Source organism: Volvox carteri, assembly GCF_000143455.1.
Source record: "Volvox carteri f. nagariensis unplaced genomic scaffold VOLCAscaffold_74, whole genome shotgun sequence".
Taxonomy (NCBI): domain Eukaryota; kingdom Viridiplantae; phylum Chlorophyta; class Chlorophyceae; order Chlamydomonadales; family Volvocaceae; genus Volvox; species Volvox carteri.
The window spans coordinates 459,455-484,442 of NW_003307617.1; the positions used below are offsets into that span (position 1 = coordinate 459,455).

At 55.2% G+C, this 24,988-nt stretch overlaps 4 protein-coding genes across 4 annotated transcripts; 1 reads left to right on the forward strand and 3 right to left on the reverse strand.

Moving 5' to 3' along the window:
* Positions 1-856: 856 nt before the first annotated feature.
* Positions 857-3,026, forward strand: VOLCADRAFT_98629 (uncharacterized protein; the record flags this gene model as incomplete). Its single annotated transcript, XM_002957462.1, has 2 exons — positions 857-2,314; positions 2,739-3,026. The coding sequence occupies 2 exons, from the start codon at positions 857-859 to the stop codon at positions 3,024-3,026; spliced, it is 1,746 nt and encodes a 581-aa protein (XP_002957508.1).
* Positions 3,027-8,053: 5,027 nt separating this feature from the next.
* Positions 8,054-12,719, reverse strand: ucp3 (uncharacterized protein; the record flags this gene model as incomplete). The annotated part of the gene is made up of 9 exons (XM_002957505.1): positions 8,054-8,150; positions 8,908-8,993; positions 9,483-9,623; positions 9,722-9,847; positions 10,126-10,188; positions 10,729-10,808; positions 10,896-10,949; positions 11,828-11,933; positions 12,594-12,719. The coding sequence occupies 9 exons, from the start codon at positions 12,717-12,719 to the stop codon at positions 8,054-8,056; spliced, it is 879 nt and encodes a 292-aa protein (XP_002957551.1).
* Positions 12,720-12,827: 108 nt separating this feature from the next.
* VOLCADRAFT_84149 (uncharacterized protein) lies at positions 12,828-14,190 on the reverse strand. The gene is made up of 3 exons (XM_002957506.1): positions 14,098-14,190; positions 13,942-14,025; positions 12,828-13,866 (listed from the first exon to the last, which is right to left on the reverse strand). The coding sequence occupies exons 1-3, from the start codon at positions 14,137-14,139 to the stop codon at positions 13,537-13,539; spliced, it is 456 nt and encodes a 151-aa protein (XP_002957552.1). The 5' UTR covers positions 14,140-14,190; the 3' UTR covers positions 12,828-13,536.
* Positions 14,191-18,605: 4,415 nt separating this feature from the next.
* Positions 18,606-20,929, reverse strand: VOLCADRAFT_98632 (uncharacterized protein; the record flags this gene model as incomplete). Its single annotated transcript, XM_002957507.1, has 4 exons — positions 18,606-18,706; positions 19,103-19,213; positions 20,429-20,500; positions 20,728-20,929. The coding sequence occupies 4 exons, from the start codon at positions 20,927-20,929 to the stop codon at positions 18,606-18,608; spliced, it is 486 nt and encodes a 161-aa protein (XP_002957553.1).
* Positions 20,930-24,988: the final 4,059 nt, after the last annotated feature.

Consider the following 24,988-nt stretch of genomic DNA (forward strand, 5'->3'; position numbering starts at 1 on the left):
CCCGTGCGCTGAACGCCTTGTAAACCTTCAACTACACTATGCAGCATACCTTTCATCGTGGGCGCGTCACGTTGCAAGCTAAGCAACGCGTATACATGACGTGTAGCATCAGTCCTCAGTTCACTTCTTGTAACCAACATCAGCATAGGTCCAAGCCCTCTCGCTTGGAGGGATATGCAAACAAACATCATGATAGGTAAACTCGCACGCTACCGAGCATTCAACCGAGCACGCTACGAGCAGTCCTTGCATATCACCCAAAACGCTGGTGTCGGTATCGGCTGTTCCAAAAAGCTGTTCCAAGCCATCAGCGGCGTCCATGTCACCCACACGGCTCTGAACGACCTTTCTGATCTTATGTTTAAATAAATTTGTGTATGTTATACTTTTTTGCGCAAGTTTGTAATTTGACTTTACTCTGAACAAGTATGCGTTGCGCTACCGAAACCGCGCCCGTTTGCTTGCACAAAGTGCCGCTTCGCCAGACGCTAACTCTTCCCGCGGCCGTTTCATGCGCCCAGTCTTGCAAGCTACGTTGTTTGCTTTCTGAGCTTTCAGCTACGGCAAAGCAGGCACCCCATTGTCCGGGCTGCATGCCGCGTGCGACTGTGGCCAACATGCCCTCCTGCGCACCGCGCTTACACACCGCGGCCTTTCTTCGCCAAAAAAAGACATACACTTGTACACGCGCATCTTGCGAATCGCACGCGCGCATCCGCGCGATAAAATTCGCGCCTGGCTTTGGGCGTCTTGTACGGAGGGTTTATTCGGCACAGTACGACCGGACACATTTGTGCGAGGGGCTGCTTAATTATCGTCCTTGTCTACTTGCCTTTTTCTTTTTTAGATTGAAAACATGAATCCTGAGAAAGGTCACAGTTGGGATAATTTAACGGCGGACCTTGTCGAGCGTGTTGTTAGCTTCCTGGATCCAAACGAGGTGGTATCTACCGTCAAGGAAATCAATAAGGCCATGGCGAGCCATTTTCGGGAAAAAGTAGCTATCCGGTTGTCGCAGCCCGTACCCCATCACGCGTTCAACAGGCACTGGAGCCGCCCGGAGGCAGTTCACAACTTCACACGAAGTAAGCGCCGAGAGCTCGTACTCCTGACGGCCCGCAGCGGCAGCCTGGCCAACCTGCAGGTCGCCGTCAAGGCAGCGAGCTGCGAGCTTTCCTGGCAGGTCTTCGATGCAGCAGCTGAGGGCGGCCATCTTGAGATGTGCCAGTGGCTGCAGGAAGAAGACTTCCCTATTGATTCGTTTGCGGCAGTAAAAGCTGCCCGAAGTGGCCATCTGCAAACGGTCCGGTGGCTGCTGCAACAGGAGGACGATTTTCATGCGCGACGATCCATTCGTTGCTCGTCATTTATAGCAGCCGCCTGCGCCGGTCATCAAACTGTGTGTGAGGGGCTCCTGGAGGACGAAGGCGGTACTCTGGGGAAGCTCCTCCGGACGTGTCCTGCTGATGCCGCGCATAGTGGCCATGTGGGCCTCACACACTGGCTCCTTCAGCGATCTGGGCCAGAATTTGAGCAAGTGTCGAGCGTCAGAGAGGAGTGGATGGCCGGTGTTATCACGGGAGCTGCATATGGCTTTGACCTGGCGGCATTGCAGCATCTGCACCAGACCCTTCTGCAGTATGGCGGTAATAGTGGCAACGATGCCAGCAGCCTACTAACCGGCGACACCCTTGCAGAGGCCCTGGTGAGCCCCACCCCCGACTGGCGGGCCAAGGTGGAGTGGCTGCAGGCTCAGGGCTGCCGCCTCCATGGCGTTCAGGACTTCGATTGGGAGGCCCTTGCCAGCCGTCAGGATGCTGTGGAGCGGGCACAGCGGCTGCTTATGGAGGTAGAGGAAAAGGATGTCGTAGAACGTATCCTCATCAGCGCCGTACGTCGTGATAACCTGTCCCTGATACGCTACTTGCGAGTGGGGAGGGACTGGCTTCCAGAACGCAAGAAGGAGGCTGTGGTAACAGCAGCCCGTGCCGGCAACATGGTGCTGCTGGTCGAGCTGGTGACCTTGGGCTGGCTTCTTGATGGGTGGACTGCGCTGGCCGCAGTTGAGGGCGGTCACCTGCACATTCTTAAATGGATGGGTGCAGGTGTTGTTCAGAAGCACATCCAGGAGCTCGTGCAGTCGCACCAGGCTCTGTTGACACATGCAACATCGTCTGGTAGTGTGGAGTTCATGGAATGGCTGCTAAATGAGGTAGCCTTGCCCTGGAGTGGAGAGGAGCTTCTTAATGCAGCGGTGACGGCAGGCAGTCCAGCATTATTGGAGTGGCTTGTGGCCCGGGGCTTCCCCATGGGGGTGAGTGGCTCGCTTGCGTGAGCTCTGTGCATGTTCTTGATGCGTGCTGTTGGTGCTGCTCAGCTCTACTGCTCATCACTGAATGTATGCCACGCACTGTCTGGCGTCTGCTGGCGTCTTGGCCGATTTCGATGTGAAGGACCTCTCATCATTCTTGGCTTTCATCTGGTCTGCATCATTTCTGCTGCTGACCTCTGGACAGGATGGTAAAGGACCTGTCACTAGGTTTCCATTTGACTGTCTGATGGTCTGCATTTATTTATTCGGAATGTAGTAGTGATCGTACACTCTGGCGCACGCAGTCAATTCATACACATGCTGGGAGCACATTTCCAGCATCTCGAGAGGCCTTTTCAGCCGCCATCTATTACGGCTGTTTTCTCGGGAACCAGCTTCATACGCCTCGCTCCTTGCTATGTTGCAGGATGATGGTGAGCTTTACGTAAGGGCAGCACACCATCACGACCTGGTCATTCTGCGTTGCCTGAGGCGGCTGGGCTGCACCTGGGGCCCCGACGTCTTCAGCCGAGCGGTGTACGGCAGGGGCCATGGCAGTACCCTAGAGGTCCTTCAGTGGCTGCACGCCGAGGGCTGCCCGGTGGACTGGGAGGAGGCCAGGAGCCGGGCCAAGACCAGGAAAGATCAATGTGTGTGGTATGAAAATGCTGTCGCTGTTCATGCCTGGATTGAGAGCATAGCGCCGAGAGCATAGCTGTTGGGACGAGCCAGGGGGGTCTACAACAGTAGCAGATGTGCGTCTTAAGCAAAGCAAATGAACAGAAGCGAATTTCTGTGAGGGAGAGGAAGATTGAAGACGGAGGGGAGCTGCAAGGGGATGATGGGGAGGGTTTACGATAGACGGATTCTAAGAGCCTTTGTGCCTGGGAGCCTGGGAACCTGGCAGCCTGGGAACCTGGCAGCCTGGGAACCTGGCAGCCTGGGAACCTGGCAGCCTGGGAACCTGGCAGCCTGGGAACCTGGCAGCCTGGGAACCTGGCAGCCTGGGAACCTGGCAGCCTGGGAACCTGGCAGCCTGGGAACCTGGCAGCCTGGGAACCTGGCAGCCTGGGAACCTGGCAGCCTGGGAACCTGGCAGCCTGGGAACCTGGCAGCCTGGGAACCTGGCAGCCTGGGAACCTGGCAGCCTGGGAACCTGGCAGCCTGGGAACCTGGCAGCCTGGGAACCTGGCAGCCTGGGAACCTGGCAGCCTGGGATTCTGAGACCATGTGTGCCTGGGAGCCTGGGAATCTAATAGCATGTGTTCCTTGGAGCCTGTGTGCCTGGGAGCCTGGGATTCTGAGAGCCTGGGAACCTGGGATTCTGAGAGCCTGTGTGCCTGGGAGCCTGGGAATCTAAGAGCATGTGTTCCAGGGTGCCGGTATGCCTGGCAGCCGGGGATTCTGAGACTATGTGTGCCTGGGAGCCTGGGAACCTGGCAGCCTGGGAACCTGGCAGCCTAGGATTCTGAAACCATGTGTACCTGGGAGCCTGTGTGTCTGGGAGCCTAGGAACCTGGCAGCCTGGGATTCTAAGAGCCTGTGTGCCTGGGAGCCTGGCAGCCTGGGAACCTGGCAGCCTGGGATGCTAAGAGCCTGTGTGCCTATGTGCCTGGGAGCCTGGGAACCTGGCAGCCTGGGATTCTAAGAGCCTTTGTGCCTGGGAGCCTGTGTGCCTGGAACCTGGCAGCCTGGGAACCTGGAACCTGGCAGCCTGGGATGCTAAGAGCCTGCGTGCCTATGTGCCTGGCAGCCTGGGAACCTGGCAGCCTGGGATTCTAAGAGCCTGTGTGCCTGGCAGCCTGGGAACCTAGCAGCCTGGGATTCTAAGAGCCTTTGTGCCTGGGAACCTGGCAGCCTGAAAACCTGGCAGCCTGGGATGCTAAGAGCCTGTGTGCCTATGTGCCTGGCAGCCTGGGAACCTGGCAGCCTGGGATTCTAAGAGCCTGTGTGCCTGGCAGCATGGGAACCTGGCAGCCTGGGATTCTAAGAGCCTTTGTGCCTGGGAACCTGGCAGCCTGGGATTCTAAGAGCCTTTGTGCCTGGGAGCCTGTGTGCCTGGCAGCCTGGGAACCTGGGATTCTAAGAGACTTTGTGCCTGGCAGCCTATGTGCCTGGGAGCCTGGCAGCCTGGGATTCTGAGAGCTTGGGACCCCAGTCTTGAACGAAACTTTGGTATGGCTTCGTTGGCCTGCCCGCCATGCGCTGTGTTGCACAGACAGGCTGGCAGGTGGAATGCAGGACAAGGGCGTAACCGGGTGCGGGGCGTGGTGCCGTGTTGGGTCCTGGGGACATGCGCAAGCTGTGCGCCAGCTCGGATGCCATACAATGGCCTCTTTCCACCGCCAAATGATCATTTACCCAGTAGAGCATTCATTGTGCCATTCAGAGCCGACAAAGGGATGGAACGACGTGTTGGGCGTGACGGTCAGTCTTTGCTGAATCCCTTTCACTAATGCCCAGTGCTTTTGGCCATTGCAATGACCTTATTGCATGATTCAATTGTTCCAGTGCGTTGGTGTTATTTAAGCAGGTTACATAAACAGGTCATTAGAATGTCCGCCGCGCGCCTTGGGATGTTGTCTTTTTTCTTTCGATTGCTTTCTCCTTTTATGCTAGAAGCCTTTTGACTACGTGCGTCACAATTTTGGGGTTAGTTTCTCCTGGCGAGTGTTTTGCGCGTTAATTGCTTGCCAAGGAGTGCAAGCTGGAGCATTAATTATTAGCGTCTCATGAATCATCTACATACAGATGTTTTGGAGCTTTGGACCATCGTTTCCATGACCGTCCGCTAGGCGTCCGCTGGAACGGTCAGGATGTACGGCGTTGCGGACAGGGGACCGTCCGCCGGCGGGGTATATGTAACTTTATGTTTAACTCGGAGCCATGGAAAGCTATCTTCGCGCTCCGATTTATCTGGAATGTCTCCTTTGGCATTTCGATATAGAAGGGATATAGCATTCAAACGCTATTTTTTGCGGGGCGAGATATGTAAGCCACTGACTGACTGACTGACTGACAGCAGTGAACCCGGGGGGCTCGGCCCCCCGAATGGCGCTTCGCGCCCGGGGCCTCGCCCCAAAAGAGCTGCTTCCCAGCCCCAACGAACAAGACCGCCGAGGCACTACCCCCAGGGGAAAAGGAGTCGGCCGCTGTCCCCTCCTGCTTGACACAGAGCCTGAACCGCCGATACCTTGTAAGGGTACACACAGCAGTTGGTCTACGGAGAAAAAACGAATAGAAAGGCACACAGCCTCAAGTGCTGTGTGTATATATGTGTGCTGATGTAGGGTGGTACCCGGGGGGATGGAAGGTGATGAGCACAAGGCGCGTCCGGAATGGAAGTTAGCGTGTGCGTATGAATGTTTGTATGTATGTACGGTGTGTGAAACAGGGGGGTATATCTTCACCCGTGGCAGCTACCCTGCCTTCCCCGGTATTTCGGGGCACCCTCATCCAGTCACCCTAGACAACTTCTCAGTGGATCGCTCACGTTCCGCACCCACCCAGCATCCAACGGAATCCACCGGGTCGACAGCGGCCCAACTCCATTCCTGGTCGGCTCGCAGGTTAACTTTATCCCAGGTCACCACTGTCCATCAACTAGGGGCGCAATACTATCAACCATCGGGACGATTTTCGACCCTGACAGGTCTCCATCCCGGGATCTCACGGGGGCAATGGTTGAGCGTTACCAGTAGTGCCTAACCCTGGTATGTATGTATGTATGTATGTATGTATGTATGTATGTATGTATGTATGTATGTATGTATGTATGTATGTATGTATGTATGTATGTATATGTCATAAACGCAATGAGGGCCCACAGAGCCCGCAACCCGCGTGTACGGCAGTTTCCCGCGGAAGCTTAGTCGTGAAATCTCCTCTGCAGTCGGGAGAACGACAGATGCACGCCAGGGACGCATACACATGCACCTCCTGGCCAGGGTTCTTCACCAGGGTACCCAAAATCTCGGTCGTGTCCGAAACCCTCTGAATAACCTTTCGGGGCCCTCCCCAAAACGTTTCCTGTCAGCCGGAGAGTGTTTTCGGGTACCCCGAAACTGTCTGAAGTGGTTTTCGGGGTAAAGTTTAGCTGGATTCTATCGTTATTTGCTAGGACGGCTGAATTAACAGGTGTTTGACTTTATTTTGGAACATAGCGCCTGGGAGAAATATTTCAGCAAGGATTTTACCCAAAACCAAGGAGGCGCCGCTCCTCAACCACCTCTGCAGCAATCGCCTCCACCACATCATCATCCGTCTCCTCAGACGGGTACACCTCATCACTTGCCACACTCTCCACCTCCTCGCTATCAGGAGGAAGAAATAATTGGCCTCAGCAATTTCACTACCCACACTGCCCTCATCATCACTCTCATCAGGCAGAACACAGTCGCCCACCTTGGCAATACGGTGCAGAAGCCCATCCGGGTTCTTTGCAACATACTCCTCAGCAGCTTTAAATCACAAGGGGTTGGCATTTCATATCCACGGTTGGACCGAGTAATCCAACACGCAGAAGGGAATCAATGGACGGGACAGACAGCCGCTTACGCAGCCTGTTCTTGTTAATGCGGTGGACACTAAAGCCACGCTCAACACACGCTGTTTGAGTGGGCAGGACCAAGCGACATACGCCAACTGAATCAAGCGTGGAAAGAAGTGGACCCACTGACGCATTCCAGCCCAGGCCCGCTCCCAGGAGGTGCGGCCCAGCTCCAACTGCAAGGCCATCTTAGACTTCATAACTGAAAACTCTTTCTGCAAAACGTCAAGTTCGCTGACATCGAAGGCAAACAGGCGGTTCGAGCTTGCCGAAGCCGCGAATCCCAAGGGAGATGCGGGGCACCTTGGTTGGGCGCTCATCATCAGCTGACTCGGGCATGTTCAACTATGCATATGCTTAAATGTATGAAAATGTGGCATATGGATATGCTTAGATGTATGAAAATGTGGCATATGGATATGCTTAGATGTGTAAGAATGTCTGCGATACAGCTGCGAAACAGCCGCAATGCACATTTGTACTTGTTGTTTGACTGGTGGCCAAGCGGGCCTTATACGACAAGCCCGGTTTCCAGGCCCTGTCTGCGCCCGAAAACATGCAAATTTACGCTGAAATATCGTTCGGTTTTCTCCGAAAATGAACGACCGCCATCATGCATCCCCCCTGCCTCACTCCTCCCCCTTCTGGTCCTCTCTCTCTCTACAGCCACATAGCAGCTTCCCCCATCACACACACACACACGCACACCTTGTACCGCAGCCCGTCACTTCTCGCATCCTCTCGCACTCGCTCAATGTCGCTCCATATCATCAGTGCTCGTCCAACTGGCAACCAAAAAAACTAAATAATTTAATCCGGCAGAACACAAAGCGCCGGGAGGAGAAAAGAAATAAACCAGACAAGAAATCGGTAGCCGTGGGCTGCAGCCTGGTGGCAGCCGTGCAGTTAGGTACGTCCATATCGTCGTACTGGAGGAGTATCAGATGGCACTGCTGCACACTGCTGCCCCGGCTAACCCCCCTCCACCTCTGCTAGCCGCCTCACTCCATCACATCAACCCCTCACACCGCTGTTCCCCATCCCACCCTGTCCCGGCCCTGTGCGCTGGCCCAGGCCTCCCTTTCGCGACAAATGACCTTGCTTGGGGGAGAGGGGGAAGGGGGGCAGATGGGGAAGGGGGAGAGGGGAGAGAGGGGGAGAGGGGGGGGAGGAAAAGAAAGAGACACACACCCTCAGAAGCCGCCCAGATTACAAGTCCTGCGCATCTGCTCGTACGACGTCCAGAACACCAGCTGCCAGGGACCCAGCCGGGCCCACGTGGGCAAGAACCTGTGTGCCGTACGGGTTACGTACGTACAGCAAGTACGACGAGAGCGTACCATGATTGGGGACAGCAGCGGGTTACAGTCAGTGCCGTGTTGGGGAGCGAGGACGAAGAGCAGCTCTCTCAACACGCCCCTAGAGCGCCAACACGACCGACAGCGCAGACTAAGGAGAGTGAGTGAGTGAGTGAGTGTGTGAGTGAGTGTGTGTGAGTGAGTGTGTGAGTGAGTGAGTGAGTGAGTGAGGGTGGGGGGGTGGTGGGGGGGTGGGGGGGGCGCGGGCGTGCGGGCGTGCGTGCGTGTGTGGGTGTGTGTTGGTGGGTGGGTGTGCGTGCGTGTGTGTGTGTGTGTGTGTGTGTGTGTGTGTGTGTGTGTGCCGGAAGTGGAAATGGAAGAGGAAGGCCGGAAGGGCTTTGCTAAGGGGCACAAGAAACGCGGGTAGACGTCCGGAACTTGTACGGACTTATCAGAACATTCTGGAAGCATTTCACACCGCCCCCTGCACCGCGACCGCCCCCTACCCCCAAGCCAACCTACCCCCCCAGTCCCCCACCCGCAGAACAGATGCCGAAGTACCGCACTAGCCACCTCCCCCGCCTTCGGAGCTACCAGAGCTACCACCGCTGAAGCCCTGGCCCCCGTGTGGTTTATCACCCTCGCCCCCCCCCACCCACTTCAAGCAATCCCTTGCTCCGAAACCCCCTAACCCAAACCACCTCCTAGCCAGGCACGGCGAAGCTCCCCTTGAGCCGCGTTGTCCTTACCCCTTGTACAGAGCCATAAGGCCCTCCGCCCGCACACTTTTAACCAGGCAGTCCAGGGAGGAGCGGTAGCGGGGTGCGGCGGAGTCCTGGAGGAGGCAGCCCCCCGGGGGGGGGGGGAGGGGTAGATCGTATGTAAGAGGGGTTTGGGATGGCCAGAGCGCGGGTGGGAGCTGAGGATCTGAACGGCCCGACTAAGCACACCCCTACCAAGCCCCTTACCAAGCCCCTTACCATGCGCCATCAGCTCTATCAGCTCCTGCAAATCACACAAAGCTTCATCCCCCCCCAACCAATAATCCAGCTAACCACCGTCTACCCAATACCCGGTACACTGCCTGCTGACCACGCCGCAGCTCTCCTTTGCCCTCGGATGACACACACACACACACACACACACACACACACACACACACACACACACACACACACACACACACACACACACACACACACACACACAGACAGACATGTCTCATGTCGTCGGTTTTTCGTTTTCGCTTACATTCCCCGAAAACAAACAAATCCACACATGAGAGTTCGCGGCACGACACGACATTCCGCAGGTCCGCACGTACCTGAGTCATCATGCGCGTCTTGACCACATCGGCTGGCACCGAAACCACGCTCGCGAAGAAGCCCGAACACACGGAGGAGGCGGTGTGGGCCGCCAGGTTGTCGCCGCCTGTGAGGTTGGTGGCTAGAATGGCCTGCTTCGCCTGCGGGGTGCCGAAAAAGGGGGGGAGGCTGAGGGGGGAGGGTTTTGGAGGTGGGCGACAGGAGGGGATTGCACCGTACCCCTGAATCCGTGCCGTACCTGGTCGTACGTCGCAAGCTCTCCGAGGTTCACCAGAGCCGCACGCTGTACGGCAGGTCCGCCGCCGCGCCACAGCCCAGCCAAGCCGTCCGTCGCTACGATCTGTCGGAAGCAGTCCGTAAGGCCCTGCAAGCAGCAGAACCGGAAGCCGGCGGTATTTTACCGTCAGCCGGTGGTGGCAACGAGGGTACGGCGATGGCACCGTACGGCAACACGATGAGCCGGCGGTGGCAGGTGATGCTGGTGTTGGCGGCGGCGTTGTCAGGAGGTGATATGATAGTGATGTATAGTGTTGGTCGCACAGTCAAACAGAGACCTACAGCTGTTCAGTTTGTACTAAAAGGTTTACGGTCAAGCGGCAATGCTCGTACTCTGTCCGGAACGTACAACGCGCCATGCCGTACCTTGTACCGCGGCGCTGCCAACTTGCCCGCAGTCACAAGCCTCCCCTCCGCTTGAAGCCGAACCTAGGTATTTCCGTACAGCCCCGTACGACACAACGGTGGGGGGCGGGGGGTGCAACCAGGCAAGCCCCCGGGGCAGACGGATACAGACAGTCGGGGCGGAAAGGGAGGAGAGTGAGCTTCTGAAGAAATGGAGAGAGGATTTAGGAACGGAAAGGGGAGAGAGAGAGGTGGTAAGAGAGAGAGAGGTGGGGAAGTCACCTCCGTAGATGTTCATATACGGGGTGGGCACGGAAACATTGCAGCGAGCGGAAGTCGTGGTGCGCACCACCAGGGAAAACAGCCACTTAAAGAAAGAAAGGAAGAAAGCGAAGGTAAAACAAACGAGGCGTGGCTTCCTTGCCGCCTGCAGGGCAGCAGGGCAGCTGTGTTCATCTCCGCGTACCAAAGCTATAGGTGACAACGCCCCCTGCGGACACCCACAGATACACCAGACCCCAAAAGGTCACGCAGTTAACAGTTATAATGCAAAACAAACCCTCCGTGCGGGAACCCAGCCCAGCCCAGCCGACTTACGGCCCAGTGCCCCTGTCGGTGTCCCACCTTGACGAGGTCGGCCGGCACTGCCACTGCCTGCCCCACAGCGCCAGCCGTCAAACCCATAAACAACTTGGACGCCAGACCTGTCCCGCTACCATCACCGCCATGCGACGTGTTCGTACCCAATCTGCGGCCGCTGCCATGGGCGCCTGTCGACGTCATCGTTGAACATGAGGATGATGTTCCGGCGCTCCGAAGCCATTCGTACACCGTGATGCGCGTTCCTGAAGACATGGGGACGTCGTCCCCGTATGTATGTATGTATGTATGTATGTATGTATGTATGTATGTATGTATGTATGTATGTATGTATGTATGTATGTATGTATGTATGTATGTATGTATGTATGTATACGTATGACTTAGATTACACTGTGGGCGGCGAGATCCGGGGGCCGAAGCCGAAACACAGCGCAAGGGTCGGGAGCATACAGCACAAGTCGGTTAGTCTTGTACGTACGTATGTACGTATGTATGGTGTGAAAGGAGAGGGTTTAGCACATGCCACGGCGAGACCAAGGGGTCGCATGGTTGTCCTCACGACCTCCTAGGTTGTCACGGACGCCAGGAAACGCAGCGGCGGCGGCGGCGGCGGCGGGTTCATGTTTCATTGGAATAAGGAAGAGCGTAATGGAGAATGTTGGTGTGGAAGGACGCCGCTGGGGCAAAGTGGTGGAACTCTGGGCCACGGGGCCGCACAGACATCACTCACTCACTCACTCACTCACTCCGGGACAAAGATGGTAAGGAGGGTTCTGGCCGATAGTGTTAGTGTGATTGGGGTGAGTAGGGGGGGGTGGCGGTGCCGGTGTTGAGTTGTTAAACTCACGGACCGATGGGTTTGTGCCTTTGAGGCAGGCAGGGAGATATGGCCCTCGGTTAGTCGTAGTGGTATTGCGCATGCGGGGCAGCACAACAGCATAGCAGCAACAGCAATGAGTGGCGCGTTTGGCTTAGCTTTGCCATCGCGTCGCTGCCCGCGGCCTTCGGCAAATGTTCTGCTGTGTCACGCGGAGTTGTGAGAACCCGTCCAATAATATTCACGGTTTTGGATTTGATTTTGGCCACAGCGCAGTCCATCAATCCTGTGGTTTGTTCGTACCCGTGTAAAAGACATGGCGGATGAGGGCGGGCGATAGGCCGGCGTACAAGCCCCGTAGACCCTCGCGTCGTACGAGTTCCATGGCGATGCGTACTGCACCGTATGGCTTGCTTGCGGTGGTCACCGTATTTGAAGCAGTGGTGGCGGTACGGAGTCCGCTTCCCAGCTCCCCCTGTACGGCAGAGCACCGGGAGGGATACGTATACGCGGCGGGTGGAGGACATCATGGCAAGTAACCGGATGGCCGTACGGAGCTCGTCTAACGAGGGGTAGGCGACGGCGGTGAAGGAAGCCACAGCTTGGAGTGAAAAGATTGGGCGTGCCGGGGTATCGCCCAAGTTAAGATAATCCAGAATGGTGAGGTAGTTACACTTTGGCCTGTAACACGGTAGGGGGGAGGGAGAAGAACAGCAGAGAGCCCAGCCCGTGCGCAGTACACACAGCTGGGGCTGTAGGTAACTTGCTGCGGATGCACGGCTTCGCCACCCGTACTGTCGCACCAGCGCGCGTAGGATGCTTCACGCAGGACGCCTTACACACAGGTAATAGACCATTTGATATGCTTTCCACCGCTCGGCATAATCAACAGGAATGGAGTGGCAATCGCTATCCATCTTGCCAAGTTGCGCCTTAACATAGCACGAAGTTCAATAGCTCGCTAACTGCCACTCGCCTAGTTATGAAGTTTTAACAGCAGCAAATTTCCTCTTCAAGCAGGACCGCCTCAAGTTTCGGTTTGCTTTTCTGACAGAAACCGCAGACGCACCTGCAATTGAAGCCGTGTCTTCACCACATCAATGGGATAAGTAACAGCTTCAGCCACCATTGCTGCTGAGCAGGTCAAGCCAAGCTTGAGCGCTGCCTTTGTCGCCGAACTCCCTTCTTTGCTCATCGTCATAGGCCAACTATGAAATACCGAAAATTGTGGAGTCCCTCAAACCCGAAACAGGCCGCTTAACCAATAATTTGTCCGCAAGTATAGGCGCAGCACCGAGTATAAGTGAGGTACATTGGAAAAATAAAAGCATTATGCCATCGTCGTAGCGATTCTTCAATAAGTTTTGAAACCTTTAAATGATTCAGAGGTAGAGCCAGGAGGAACCAAGCACTGGCCGACAGGACACGGCCGTATTGGGTGTGGCCGCACTTTCGGGGCCCTGTCACGCAGATCAATCATGCATTCAACCACGACTGCCGCCCCGCTAAATCCTGCCATGGGGCGACCCCGCAGCTTTTGGCTCTTCAGGCACAATACGACACAGAGCACCGCGCGACGTGTCAAGCGCACGGTGTCAAAAACGTGTTTGGGGTGTCCAACGCCACGGAGTACTCTCAACCCGTAATACTTGCCGCCAAGACATCTACAGAACCTGCTGTCTTTGCTCCCGACTGCGGCGCCAGCGGCGGTGGCAAAGGCTTGCATAGCCGGGCCATGGCACCTGCCTTCTTCGCGGTGTCCGTCAGCACTCGGACAATCCAGAGAATTCCTCCACACACCAGCAAAACCAATCAAAAACACTTATCACTCAACAAGTAACCCTTGCACCCGTATTCATCCGGGACACTATCAGACATCATGCACAAAAACCATAGTGGTATGCAGGCAGGGGAGGTTCTCCAACATGCTCACATACTGAATAGCAGAAAAATCTCCCCTGCAATCCCCCTTGCTATTAAGCAGCGGTGACCAGAGCATGGACTCTGCGTGATTACTTCGTCGCCGGCGGGGCTGACTCTCCGGGTTTGTGGCGAAGCGTAATACGTCCCTTTGTCAGGTCGTATGGGCTGAGCTCTACCGTAACCGTATCACCCACGACAACCTTAATCCTATTTTGCCGAATCTTCCCTGACAAATGTGCAATGACGCTAACCCCGTTCTCCAGCTTGACCTGAAACATGCCGTTCGACAGATCCTTCAGCACCTCGCCTGTAATGTCAACCATCTTCTTGACTTTCTTCTTTCCAGCTCGAGGCGGTGGTGTGCCCGCTTGGCTGGCAACCGCACGTGCGACAAGGGCATTCGCGTACGCCGTGGAAGCCTGGCAAACAGCAGAGTATCTTATAGCAACATGTATATTAAGATTTCAATACGAAACCAGCTAGTAATAACCCACCTGGGAAGTTGGATGCAACCAAGAGCGAGCGATGCGCTGCGCCACGGGCCGAACGTTTGGTGCAAAACACCGGAAACCAGCCGCCTGTAGAGACAAGCAACAATATTTGGTTGAAATGGTCAGGTTATGAGTCATGCCAAACGCAGTCTTTCGCACCTTGGCCGTTGGCCTCTGCTGAAGAAGTTGAGAGGTCTGCATTTCTCTTCAATTATGTACCTCCTTAGCAAAATTGCAGGCGCGTCCCACTCATCCAATTTGCAAAGTCTAGACCGGTAGCCGACTTCTACCGACTTTTACCGGATCCAAGCCTGTGTACGCCAGCATACCGTACGCAGCATCTGTCGCCCTCAGCTCGCTCCAGGGTGATCCTGCTGCTTCGAAAGGGCGCTGGAGAACCGCATGGTCGAGCTGCAACGCACATTCCTGAAGCATCTCACTGGGTTAGGGAACGTACCAGACAACCGTGTGTTGTTTAGGGAGCTTGGTCAATGGCCCCTCCATCTCCACTGGGCCTCACTTATTTACCATTTTTTGAAAAGGGTCATCCTTGCGAATGAGATAGTGCTTCACAATGTTCTGCGTGAGGAGGTCCGTCTTGCGGTGCGTTTTGATTATGCTGCCACTACCTGGGCTGCCATGTTTTTAAGGGGTCTCAGGCGCCTAGGGCACTTCCCGGAGCCGCACCCGGACCTGGATGGAGAGGGGGAAGTCCAATTTATTGCGTCGAACCTGATCAATGTTGGATCTGTCATGGGAATGTTGAAGGAGCGATTTGACGACGACTGGCAGAACCCACGTACACCAACATAGCACACTCCGGGACTTTGTGTTTCACAACCGTAAATCAGGGGTTCAGACGTGCCGGCATGCCCAGTGCATGGGGATGCCGAAACACACGGCATGCTAGATCCCTGCGAAGCGTGCTTGTCACTGCTTCGCGTGCCCTTTGGAGCCCAGCCGACCCGGCGGTAATGCAGGGTCTGTGGCAACAATAATGCAGTAGAAGATGAGTTTGACGTGTTGCTAGAGTGTCCCGTATACGAGGACCTATTTGGACGGCTTCTCAACCCCTACTAGGTGTACGCCAGGCGGATATCGAGCCCGTTCCTATGATGGGGTCTGTCATGGAGATAGATGATCAGCGCGGACTCGCGCAGATCGTACATAATATCTGGATGAGGCGACGCACGCTGACGCATAGCTGAGTAGTAAGCCCGAGCTCGCTTACCTTAGCCACTGTTTTCTCTCGCAGACTGGGTTCGTAACCCCTTTTTTCCTTCGCCTTTTTGACTACGTTAGAACTCGCGGTCCACGAGCCTCCTGGTTGTCTGGATTTCTTACGAGCTCTCACGATAAGATATAATAACATGACAGCTCGCTTTCCCAGCCGTGCACCTTGCTTAGCTGCCTAGTGCTTCTTCAGAAGGTTCCTAGCAACATGGTGCAGCGTGCATTTTCTTGTCCGAAACTTAAGTGTTGGGGGCGTCCTCTAGGGCAGAAGGCCGCAGGATGCGTTCATTCATTACACATCCAAGCGGGCCAACTTTATCGCACGTCGCTCGCTCAGCAGCAGCTGACAGTTAACACCACTATTATTCTTGGCAAACAGCACCATATCCATAAAAACCCCTTTCATAGGCAAACCCAAACATTCAACTCGAACTTCGGGATCAACTTTGAACCGGGCTTTGAACCGAGGCTTCAAAAAATGCTTCATGCTTCACAACCACCATGCAACAAATGGTGAAATGCACACGCCTCCCTGCGATACCCGTTAACCTGTACGGTTTCCGAACGCCATCCAAGCCATTAGGCAACCACGCCGCAAGCAACCGCTCCAGATTACTTCGGATTTTTGTAGGGTGAAGACAATTACTTTTATGAATACCTAAAAGACAGACTGCGCCGTTCTCCGCTGGACCTCACTCTTGATGAATATCTTGCAACACCCCCTACTCCCCACTTACTGAACTGTTTTCCCACAGAACATGCCCGCTGCATACCCAAAGCAAGTATTACCGTATCTCGAAAAAGCAGACAGACAGACCCAGCGCAAGGTCCAATAATGACCTGTGCGGTCTCAAGACACAGCCCACCATCCTCCTTTCCTCTCCCTCCCAAACCCGGTACCTGGGAGCCCCAAACTCGGGGCCGCTGGCAGGCATTGCGATTGCCATCATCATCCCCATCACAGCTACCCGCGCTAGCCAACACAATATTGCTACACGCATGCTGGCGCCCCGGCGAAACCTTCCAGAACAGTCCGTGTCGGTCCGTAAATCCATCCATCCATCCATCCATCCATCCATCCGCCCGCCACTCTATATGACCAACCGCCACCCAGCCAAGTAAGCGGCCTATCAGCAAACAGCCGCATCGGCACCTCAATAAGATCAAAGAAGAAGATCAATCTCAGGGGAACGTTTCCGATAAATCCCGACCGATGGTGGGTCCTACTCGCGTACGAGAGAGGCAACAGGCTGTCAAGCCACCAAAACGCAGTCCAATGCTCATCACAGTATGCTTATGAGTTCCCAAAAATGGAGACATGCACTACGAATCGCCACAGCCTGTCTGATGCGACAAGGCATCTCCACACATAAAGCCCCACCTAACTCTTCCCTTCCCTTCTCTTCTCTCTCATTCCCTTCTCTTCTCTCTCATTCCCTTCTCTTCTCTCTCATTCCCTTCTCTTCTCTCTCACTCTTTCCCGTGAAAACTGCCACAGAAAAGCTCACAAGTAACGAGCCGCATGCAACACAGCATGTCGCAGCGGTGACATCGCATTGGTTGACAAGAACAAGGACAGCGGCAGCAGGCGGACGCACGCGAGGGACCCCAGCCAAACGCTAATCCCATCTTCCACAAAATCCGGCACCACCACCAGCAGCAACGCCAGCACCAGCTATTATGACAGCACACGACACTGAGCTCGTGTCCCGTTCAGACAAAGACGATTGTGTCATGTACGGCGAGGAAAGCAGCAACACGCCGGGTTTCCAAGCTTCACATCCCGCGACGTGGATTGCACACACAGCACCCCCCCTCGCACCACCGCTCGCTCCCTCCCCTCCAGGACTGAGACGCAGGTTATCATTAACTCCTCTTTTAGATATTCAGAGGCCCTTGTCCATGATTACCCGTATTTGTTTATTTATTTGTTTGTTACCTCCGCGGCTAAGATGTCACCACCGTGGATGTCGCAACATGCTAGCGCCCCGGCTTTGCGCCGGTACGCACTGGTGCCCATCTTCATGATCTCCGGCGCGCGCGCACACACTCTCTCTCATCCGTGGACCTGGTTTCCCTCCCCCCTGACAAACACTGTGATCTAATGAGATGAAGTCCCAATCACACACGGGGATCAACACGGAAAACCTAACCAAACCCAGAAGCGTTATTGTACGGTAATGTACTACGGACAACAACAGTAACAACGACGCGGGTCTTGAATTGGAATTCTTTTGCCCTTCCTTGGAGGGCTGCGTTCGCGTGTGCGCTCGTGTGCGTGCGCGCGTGTGCGTGTGTAAGCGAGCTAAGTCGCACAAAGTGGTGAAGATGTAGAAGTGTGGGTATATCTGTGTGTAATTATATTGCGTGTGTGTGTGTGTGTGTGCGTGTGTGAGAAGCACACGCACACACACACGCAATATAATTACATGCTGGATGCATGCGGTGCATCCCCGGGGCGTCCACGTGCTCTCGACAGGAATAAGCGCGGTTGGATCATCTGTGCAGTTTCTCGCGGCGGCGCCAGTCCGGCCGCTACACCCCCCAAAAAAAAAACAAAAACAACTTGGGTCTTAAAGACGCCGCTCCTAGCCGCAACCAATCAGTTCAGTTCTCGGAGTTGAGCGCCGACATGCGCTTTCCCCGCCATCTATCGCGACAACGCACCTTGTACACCTGAACCGACTAAACAGACGACTAAACGAGAGAAGAATAAGCAAGTAACCAGCGATGTTATCGGTTTGATTTTAAAAGTCCATTCCCTAAAAGCATTCAAAGATTGGATCCTCGTCCTGACGAGGGGTCGTGCAAAATGTGAAAAGAAAATTCCAAGCTAAAGCCATGCAGGGGCTCTTTCAAGCAGCACGGAAAATACGAGACCTTTTTGCCCCCCAAAGGAAACACGCTGAGCATACACCGCGAGGGAGGTAAGCACGCCATATCCCGGGGGTCCCTGTTTTACGTCCGTACTCGACAAGCCTCAAAGCTCCCTCGTACAGAGGCCCCAAAGCAGGGGCTTCTTATGCCGCTATATGCCCCGTTTGATATTTAAAGAGAAGCTCTGATGCCATGTTCATGTCTTCTAATGTACCTCGCATCAAATGGCTCAAAAATGCAATTCCGCAGCCCAGGCACGGCCTGGCTGTTTCACGCCGCTTCCCTCGTCCGCGCTTCTCGTGGAACTACTTTGTCCGGGGTAACCCTAGGGAAACGACGGTCCTGCGCGGCCCCGCACGCGCCGTTTTGTAATCCTCTCTCCCTCCCTCTATCTCTCTCTTCCCCCACACACACTCATATGTATACATATTTATGTGTATGTGTATGTGCATCCCCCCACATGGCAGGGTCTTTCTGGGCCGCGAGGGACGACGACCCAGAGGCGCCGATGACGACCCACCAGACGACGCCCCCCCCCAACCCTGCCCAACCCTGCCCTACATGACCGTGCAACATGCCGGTGTCTCCTTCACCCCCTCCGTGTCCTTGGTTTGGGGCACAACAGCCGCCTTCTCAATCTTCTCCACATCGATTTTGCCTGTGACGCGGCGCCAGTGGACAAGGGCAAGCGGTTGACGGATAGGTTCAAAAGCTTGCCGACAGGAGCGCGGGCAACGCTCAGCACACGGCCGTCCTGCGCTGCTGCTGCGCTCTGCAGCCGGATGCATCATGGACCTGCCCCGGAGGGAAAAGCGCCCTGCGCGCTCGAATCACATCCTGCAATTTACGAGTCCTTAGATGTTACGGCAGGACCTGTAGCCGTACAGCCGTACCCTTAGAGAGAGTTAAGCGTCCCCTTATCGTGAAGAGTTATCCCCATCCAAACCGCAATGCCCGTAAACGCCCCGTAAACGCCCTAAATCCCACTCAACACACACACACACACACACACACACACCACGGGGCTCCCGCCACACATCGGAACACGTCATACCTTTATAGCGCTCCGGGTCAAACAGGGGTCTAACTCCAATGAGCACCCCCGCCGCATCATCAATGAGCTCCTGCGTCACCCCCATCTCCTTCAGGGAGTCTACAAAATGACCTGCCGTACAGTACGACAACGGGCACGTGCGCGCACGCGCGTTTCCAGGTTAGGCAATATCTTTTCCCGTCGCAGGTTAGGGGTACAACCTCCTCAGCAGTGCCCTCCCCCAGCTAGGTACGGCAACCACTGGCGCTCGACAATGATCCGTTACTTCTTGTGTGGTCAACCGTCCCTGCTGCCCCGCTGCTGCTAGCCACACATGGCTGCCAGGAGGGCAAGAAGCGGTGTCTCTGGCAGCTTCATCATAGGCACTGTCGTCCTCCTGTCCGATTTCATTTTAAAGGTACAGCTGTGGCCCACTGCTGGTAGTAGGGAAGAGGGGGTCCGACCCCCCTCACTTCGCATATACGCCCCCCCGGAGGTCTTTAAAGCCAGTCCGTTGGTCCGTCTGTCCGTCTGTCTGTCTGACTCTCTGTCTGGTGTGCCGTGAAGAGGTTCTTCTCAATTTGGGTTTGAGGGGCCCCTCCCCCTCACACCAAATACACCCCCCCAAAACCCGGACGTGTCGGCCGTTAATCCTTTGTTTCTTGCACACGCTTCCCCCGCCCATTAACAGGGTAATGGGTAATGGAGGGCCCGGCCCAATCCAACAGTGTATTCGATGGTGACGCGGTGGATGTGGTGGATTGGGACGTGCGCCTGCTGCGGCCCTATCATCCTATTTACAGTCGATACACGATTTGGCCAACCCCCAAGCGTGGGCATGTCACGCAGCCGAGTGCCAGTGCCACAGGGCCCCCCAACAACGTCAGCCGTGTCGCGCCTTGGAGCCCCCTCTCCCCTCGCCTCACCCGACACCTTGGAGCCCCGTCTCCCCTCGCCTCACCCGACACCTTGGAGCCCCGTCTCCCCTCGCCTCACCCGACACCTTGGAGCCCCCTCTCCCCTCGCCTCACCCGACACCTTGGAGCCCCGTCTCCCCTCGCCTCACCCGACACCTTGGAGCCCCCTCTCCCCTCGCCTCACCCGACACCTTGGAGCCCCCTCTCCCCTCGCCTCACCCGACACCTTGGAGCCCCCTCTCCCCTCGCCTCACCCGACACCTTGGAGCCCCCTCTCCCCTCGCCTCACCCGACACCTTGGAGCCCCCTCTCCCCTCGCCTCACCCGACACCTTGGAGCCCCCTCTCCCCTCGTCCGACACCGACCAACATCCGCATCCAGACGCGGGGAGCTGGGTCCAAGCAGAGCGCTCGTGGGGTGACGTACTTACCCGCAACTTTATCGAAGTGCGACAAATTAAGGCCCCGGTTGATGATGAGGTGCGCGTGGCCCATGACGATGTCTGTGCGCGCGGACAGGTGAGGAAGGTGTTTTGTCATAGGAAAAGTGGTCGCCTTGCAGGTTTCAAAAGATGCGATCAATTAATGCTGCTAGTGCAGGTTGTCCTTGATGAGAGGGGCGGTGAGCCGCAGCATGCAGTGCATCAAGTGCACGTGCTGTACGGCGGCTGGGTTTGAAGGCCCGCCAATAACGAAGTCTGCATGAGTCGTACGAACACGAGCTTCTTACCCTTGCCGTGGTAGTGACTCGTCGCGCCAAAAGCGTAGGCCAAGAAACGGTTCTGTTTGGCTATAAGCGTGACCATGTCAACGCCGTGGAAGAAGGGAGCAAGGTCCGGGTCGCCCATTAACTTTTTGTAAAATATGTCGACCGTGGCTGCCACGGCAGCCGCGCCTCCCAACTTCGCATGGAGTGTAGCTCTTGCGGTCATTGGCCTATGCGCACTGCTTGTGTTTGTGCTTGCAATCTGTGTACACGTTCCACAATACAACGCTGTTGGGCCACAATCTGGTGCCACGAAACTTGTGCCATTTCATCAGCGGATAGAGTGGACACGAGAGACCGCTCTATCATGACGTCGCAATGTTGTAGACATAATGCAAATTTCATAGCAAGGTGTGGCGTGTGAACTCAATGTTCCTCCTTGCGAAACTCAATCCTGCCACTTACGGGACGAGGTGTTTCGGGAAATGACCCCTTTGCTTGTTCGTCATCAGTTCCAGAATATAAGGGGTTGGCTGACTTGCCATTTGCTGCGGACATGGCCGCAAGAACCTAACAACGCTGCACGTAAGGCAACTACAGCTTTAGGGCTTTGACGGGCCCTCGTGGCTAAACCAAATTAGTTGGACAAGAATATTGCCTTCACCCAGGAAACTAGACAGGCACGTCGACCATGTAAGGTTCCTAAGTCCAAAGAACAGTTGACAGCGCTGGCAAAGTAGAAGGTACGTCTAAAATGCGGGTTGAGGTAGCCGTTCAATTCAATATCAATACAGCAGAATGTGGGTTAGCAAACGAAATTGAAGTTCGGTACAATCTCAGCGTCAACCGTACTCCGGCCGGTACATTTCTCTGATGCACCCTATTGCGACGTACGCCAAACACACTTTCTCCGACCCCAAGCAACGTGGGCCAAATATCAAACTTTAGGCATAAAAAAATATGATACAAAGAGACCGGCCGCGGCTTTTCCCCGGCGCTTTGGTGGACTAAGGAAGGGTCAGCGACCTATTCTTCCCCCAGGACCCATGTACATCACCATCAGGCATTCCGAACCTCTCACCCTCCCAACCTGCCCCTCCCCAAAACTCCTCCCTCGCTACCCCGGTCCCTTCCTCATCTCCGCAGTCATCTCGCCCGTCGCATACCGCCTCAACCTTCTAGCCTCCCTCGGCCGCCTCCATCAGCCGCCTTTCTCCTGGAACGACAACGATCCGGCGCTCTTTCCAGACCGCCCACCACAACCACCTGCAGCCCCTACTGTGCTAGAATCTCCGTATGACAGTGCAGATGCCGTCGTCACTGCTGTCCGTCAAGGGTACAACAAGCGCGCCCGTCCGCCCGTCATGTTCCCCGTACGGTGGTCAGCGGCCAGTCATCATGGTAACTGTACGACGACGTTCGAAACCTACCAGCGCTTCGTGCCTTCCCGAGGATCCCAACCTGGACTGCGTTCATCACCGCTGTCAGACCGCTATGCCTAGTTCAGAGCCAAGTCCCCGGAGCATGCACCGCGGATAGTGCAGTTTCTGGGGGGGTAGAGCTGCGTGTTGGATGTGTGTGTATGTTTTTGTGCGTGTGTCTTCGTGTGTTTTGCTTGTGTTCTGTTCGGGTTTGAAGTACGTCAAGGTTTGGGATTCGTGTCTGTTGGGGTTTTAGGGTTTTGTGAGCGTTAAGCGTACTAGCTTGCAGCTTGCCTTGGGGTTAAAGATGTGCCCAGTGTGCTCAATGTGTCTGAGGCACTGGAAAGGAACCGGACCGCTCCTAAGCAATCGGGAAGCGGAAGCTGATTTTACTTGCCGTAAGCCAAGAGAAACGGAATCGTTCGAACTCAACTAAGACTTGCAATGACGTACCACACACCGTACTTCTCCAATCCTAGCTCCGCAAGCTCCGAAGCTACGACAAGTACGAACACAAGCTCCGGAAAATCGTCAAATAGCTCCGGAACATTACAACAGTATGTGGATGTTCTGGCGTGGTAGTACGATGCGATGACGATGATAGATGCTGTCCGGCAGCTCCCGCCTTTGGACAGTTCTTTGGAGTTAAATAACCTGCAATTTTTGGTTGGAAAATCTAAGCTGAATTGCGACTAGCTCGAAAATGCGCATAGGCTTCCGGCGCCCACCCGACAGTCACAGTCCATACATGAAGCCCCGTCCAGGCAGGAACGCACCGAGATTGCTTCAGAAGCCCTTGTGTGTGTGTGTGTGTGTGTGTGTTACATGGTCGCGGGGTGTGTTCCCCCTACCTGCAAACCACCCCAATACGAGCCGAGGGCTCAAGGGCGGCCAGATCGCCTATAAGCACCATCCTACCTCGCACTTCAAACGAAACAAGCCATGAAGGATACTAACGACCAAAGGGAACGATAGAGTTGCGGTGGGACCATATACGTTCCAGCATCCTTGCCAGGCGTTCAGGTTCCCACTTCATAGCGTCCTTCATGTGCTCGAAGCGTGGGAAACCCATACCAGATCTGATTTTGTCGTACACCGGACAGTAGCTGTGTGTCAAAACTGGTTCCCCTGAGCTGAGCCATGCCTAAGCCTTATAGGCAAACCCCAAAGTCTCTAGCAAGCAACGTTTGTTACAATCAGCTGATGAAGTAGGAGAACTGACGGAATAAATACCAGGGAAAGGCCACCGTACATCAAAAGGGCGCGCAAGTTGAATGATGGTTTTAGGCATAAACCATTACTCAACAGTACGGTCGGCAGTTGTCTGGTCAACATAACGAATAGACGAGTGAAGACACAAGGAAGGTCTGGCCGAAATACAACACTCCCACGCGGACAGACTTCCGTACGATAGTTTACGACAATACGGTGGTAAAACCTTATGGCATATTGACAGCAAGGGGTGCGGTACGGTAGGGAGACGCGCATAGCCATGGTGGATGAGTGGGTTCAAACCACCACACAAGTACCCAAAATAAATATCCTACGCCTAAGGTAAGCTCACACGCAAGGCACTAAGACCAGCGAAAAAAAAAAGTTACTAAGAGTCCTGTAGTGGCTCGCCTTTCACGGAATAACAAAAACATGGTTCAGTTACTTCAGTCCCATGCCTCTGATGCAGAACCTTAGCTTTCTCCCTTGGCAGCGCTATGGTGGGTGAGCATATCCGCCAGCTGCTCAACTGTACTGCACCGCACCATTCGGATCTCACCATATCGCACTTAATCGGAACAGCGCTCGTGCGAATTCCCAGATCGCACATCAAGTGCCGCAGCCATAGCCCCAGTCCAGTCCAAAACCCTAAACCCCTAATCACAGCAACCGGTCCATGAAAGTCCACATGGTAACCCTTCAGGCCTACTTTGCCTACCGAAATCAGTTTGTGACCGAATCCCGGCGCATGATACACATTCTTCAGGGTTATCTTGATCTTGCCATTCTCTCCCTCGGCTTCTAGCAGAACGGTGCCCACTCCAACCGTCTTGCAAACCGCACCTGCCACACCTTCTAGAACAATGTCGTCCGTGAGCGGTCTGTAGTCATTGAAATCAGCCCGGTCGTCCGTGAAATGGACAGTCAGCTTGGCGAGCGACTTCTCAGCGGTGGACTTAATCTCTTCGGCTTCAGAGGTGGTGGAGGTGGTTAGGGCCATCACCAGCTGCTTGCTGCGTCGATTGCCGCCCTTGTTATTGTCCCTTGTGATGAGTGGACACTGAGACTTGATGTGCCTGAGAACACCACATTTGTGGCACTTATGGCTTGTGTAGGGGTTGAGCAAAACCTGAGGCCCGCTGGAGCTGGTACTCATCCCCACCTTGACGTTTCCTTGGCCTCTACCCGCTCCACCACGGTAGTCGCCACCGTTGCCATGGTAGCCACCTGCACTGCTCCGGTTGTTGAACGCCAGGGGCGCGACCTGGGCCCACTCTGCGATGGTATCACCTTGCATCCGCTCCGCCAGGAGTAGAGCGGCCTTCATTTCCGAAAGTTTAAGCTCGCTCGGTGACTTGGCAGCAAAGAGCATCTGCTGCATTTGAAACCTCTTGTGCAAGCCGCCCAAGATGGCCAGGGCGAATTGGCTGTCGTCAATTTTCGAGCCCACTGCAACCATCTGTTCGCGCAGATCCTCCGCTTCCTCAAAGTAGTCAATAACGGACTGGCCTGTCCGTTGCTAGAGATTGCTGAGTTTTTGTTTGATAAGCAGGATGTTGGCTCCTATCTCTGATACGCATTCCGCACGGATTGCATCCCAGGCTGCGACAGAGTCGGCTGCTTGGTCGATCAGTCTATGGAGCGTGGCACCG

Bases quoted from the DNA above. Each gene is read 5' to 3' on its own strand.
- VOLCADRAFT_84149 (XM_002957506.1), bottom strand. From the start codon at position 14,139: ATGCAGACCTCTCAACTTCTTCAGCAGAGGCCAACGGCCAAG. The intron at 14,026-14,097 runs GTGCGAAAGACT...TTGTCTCTACAG, and splicing joins AGCAGAGGCCAACGGCCAAG to GCGGCTGGTTTCCGGTGTTT. The intron at 13,867-13,941 runs GTGGGTTATTAC...GCTGTTTGCCAG, and splicing joins GGTTGCATCCAACTTCCCAG to GCTTCCACGGCGTACGCGAA.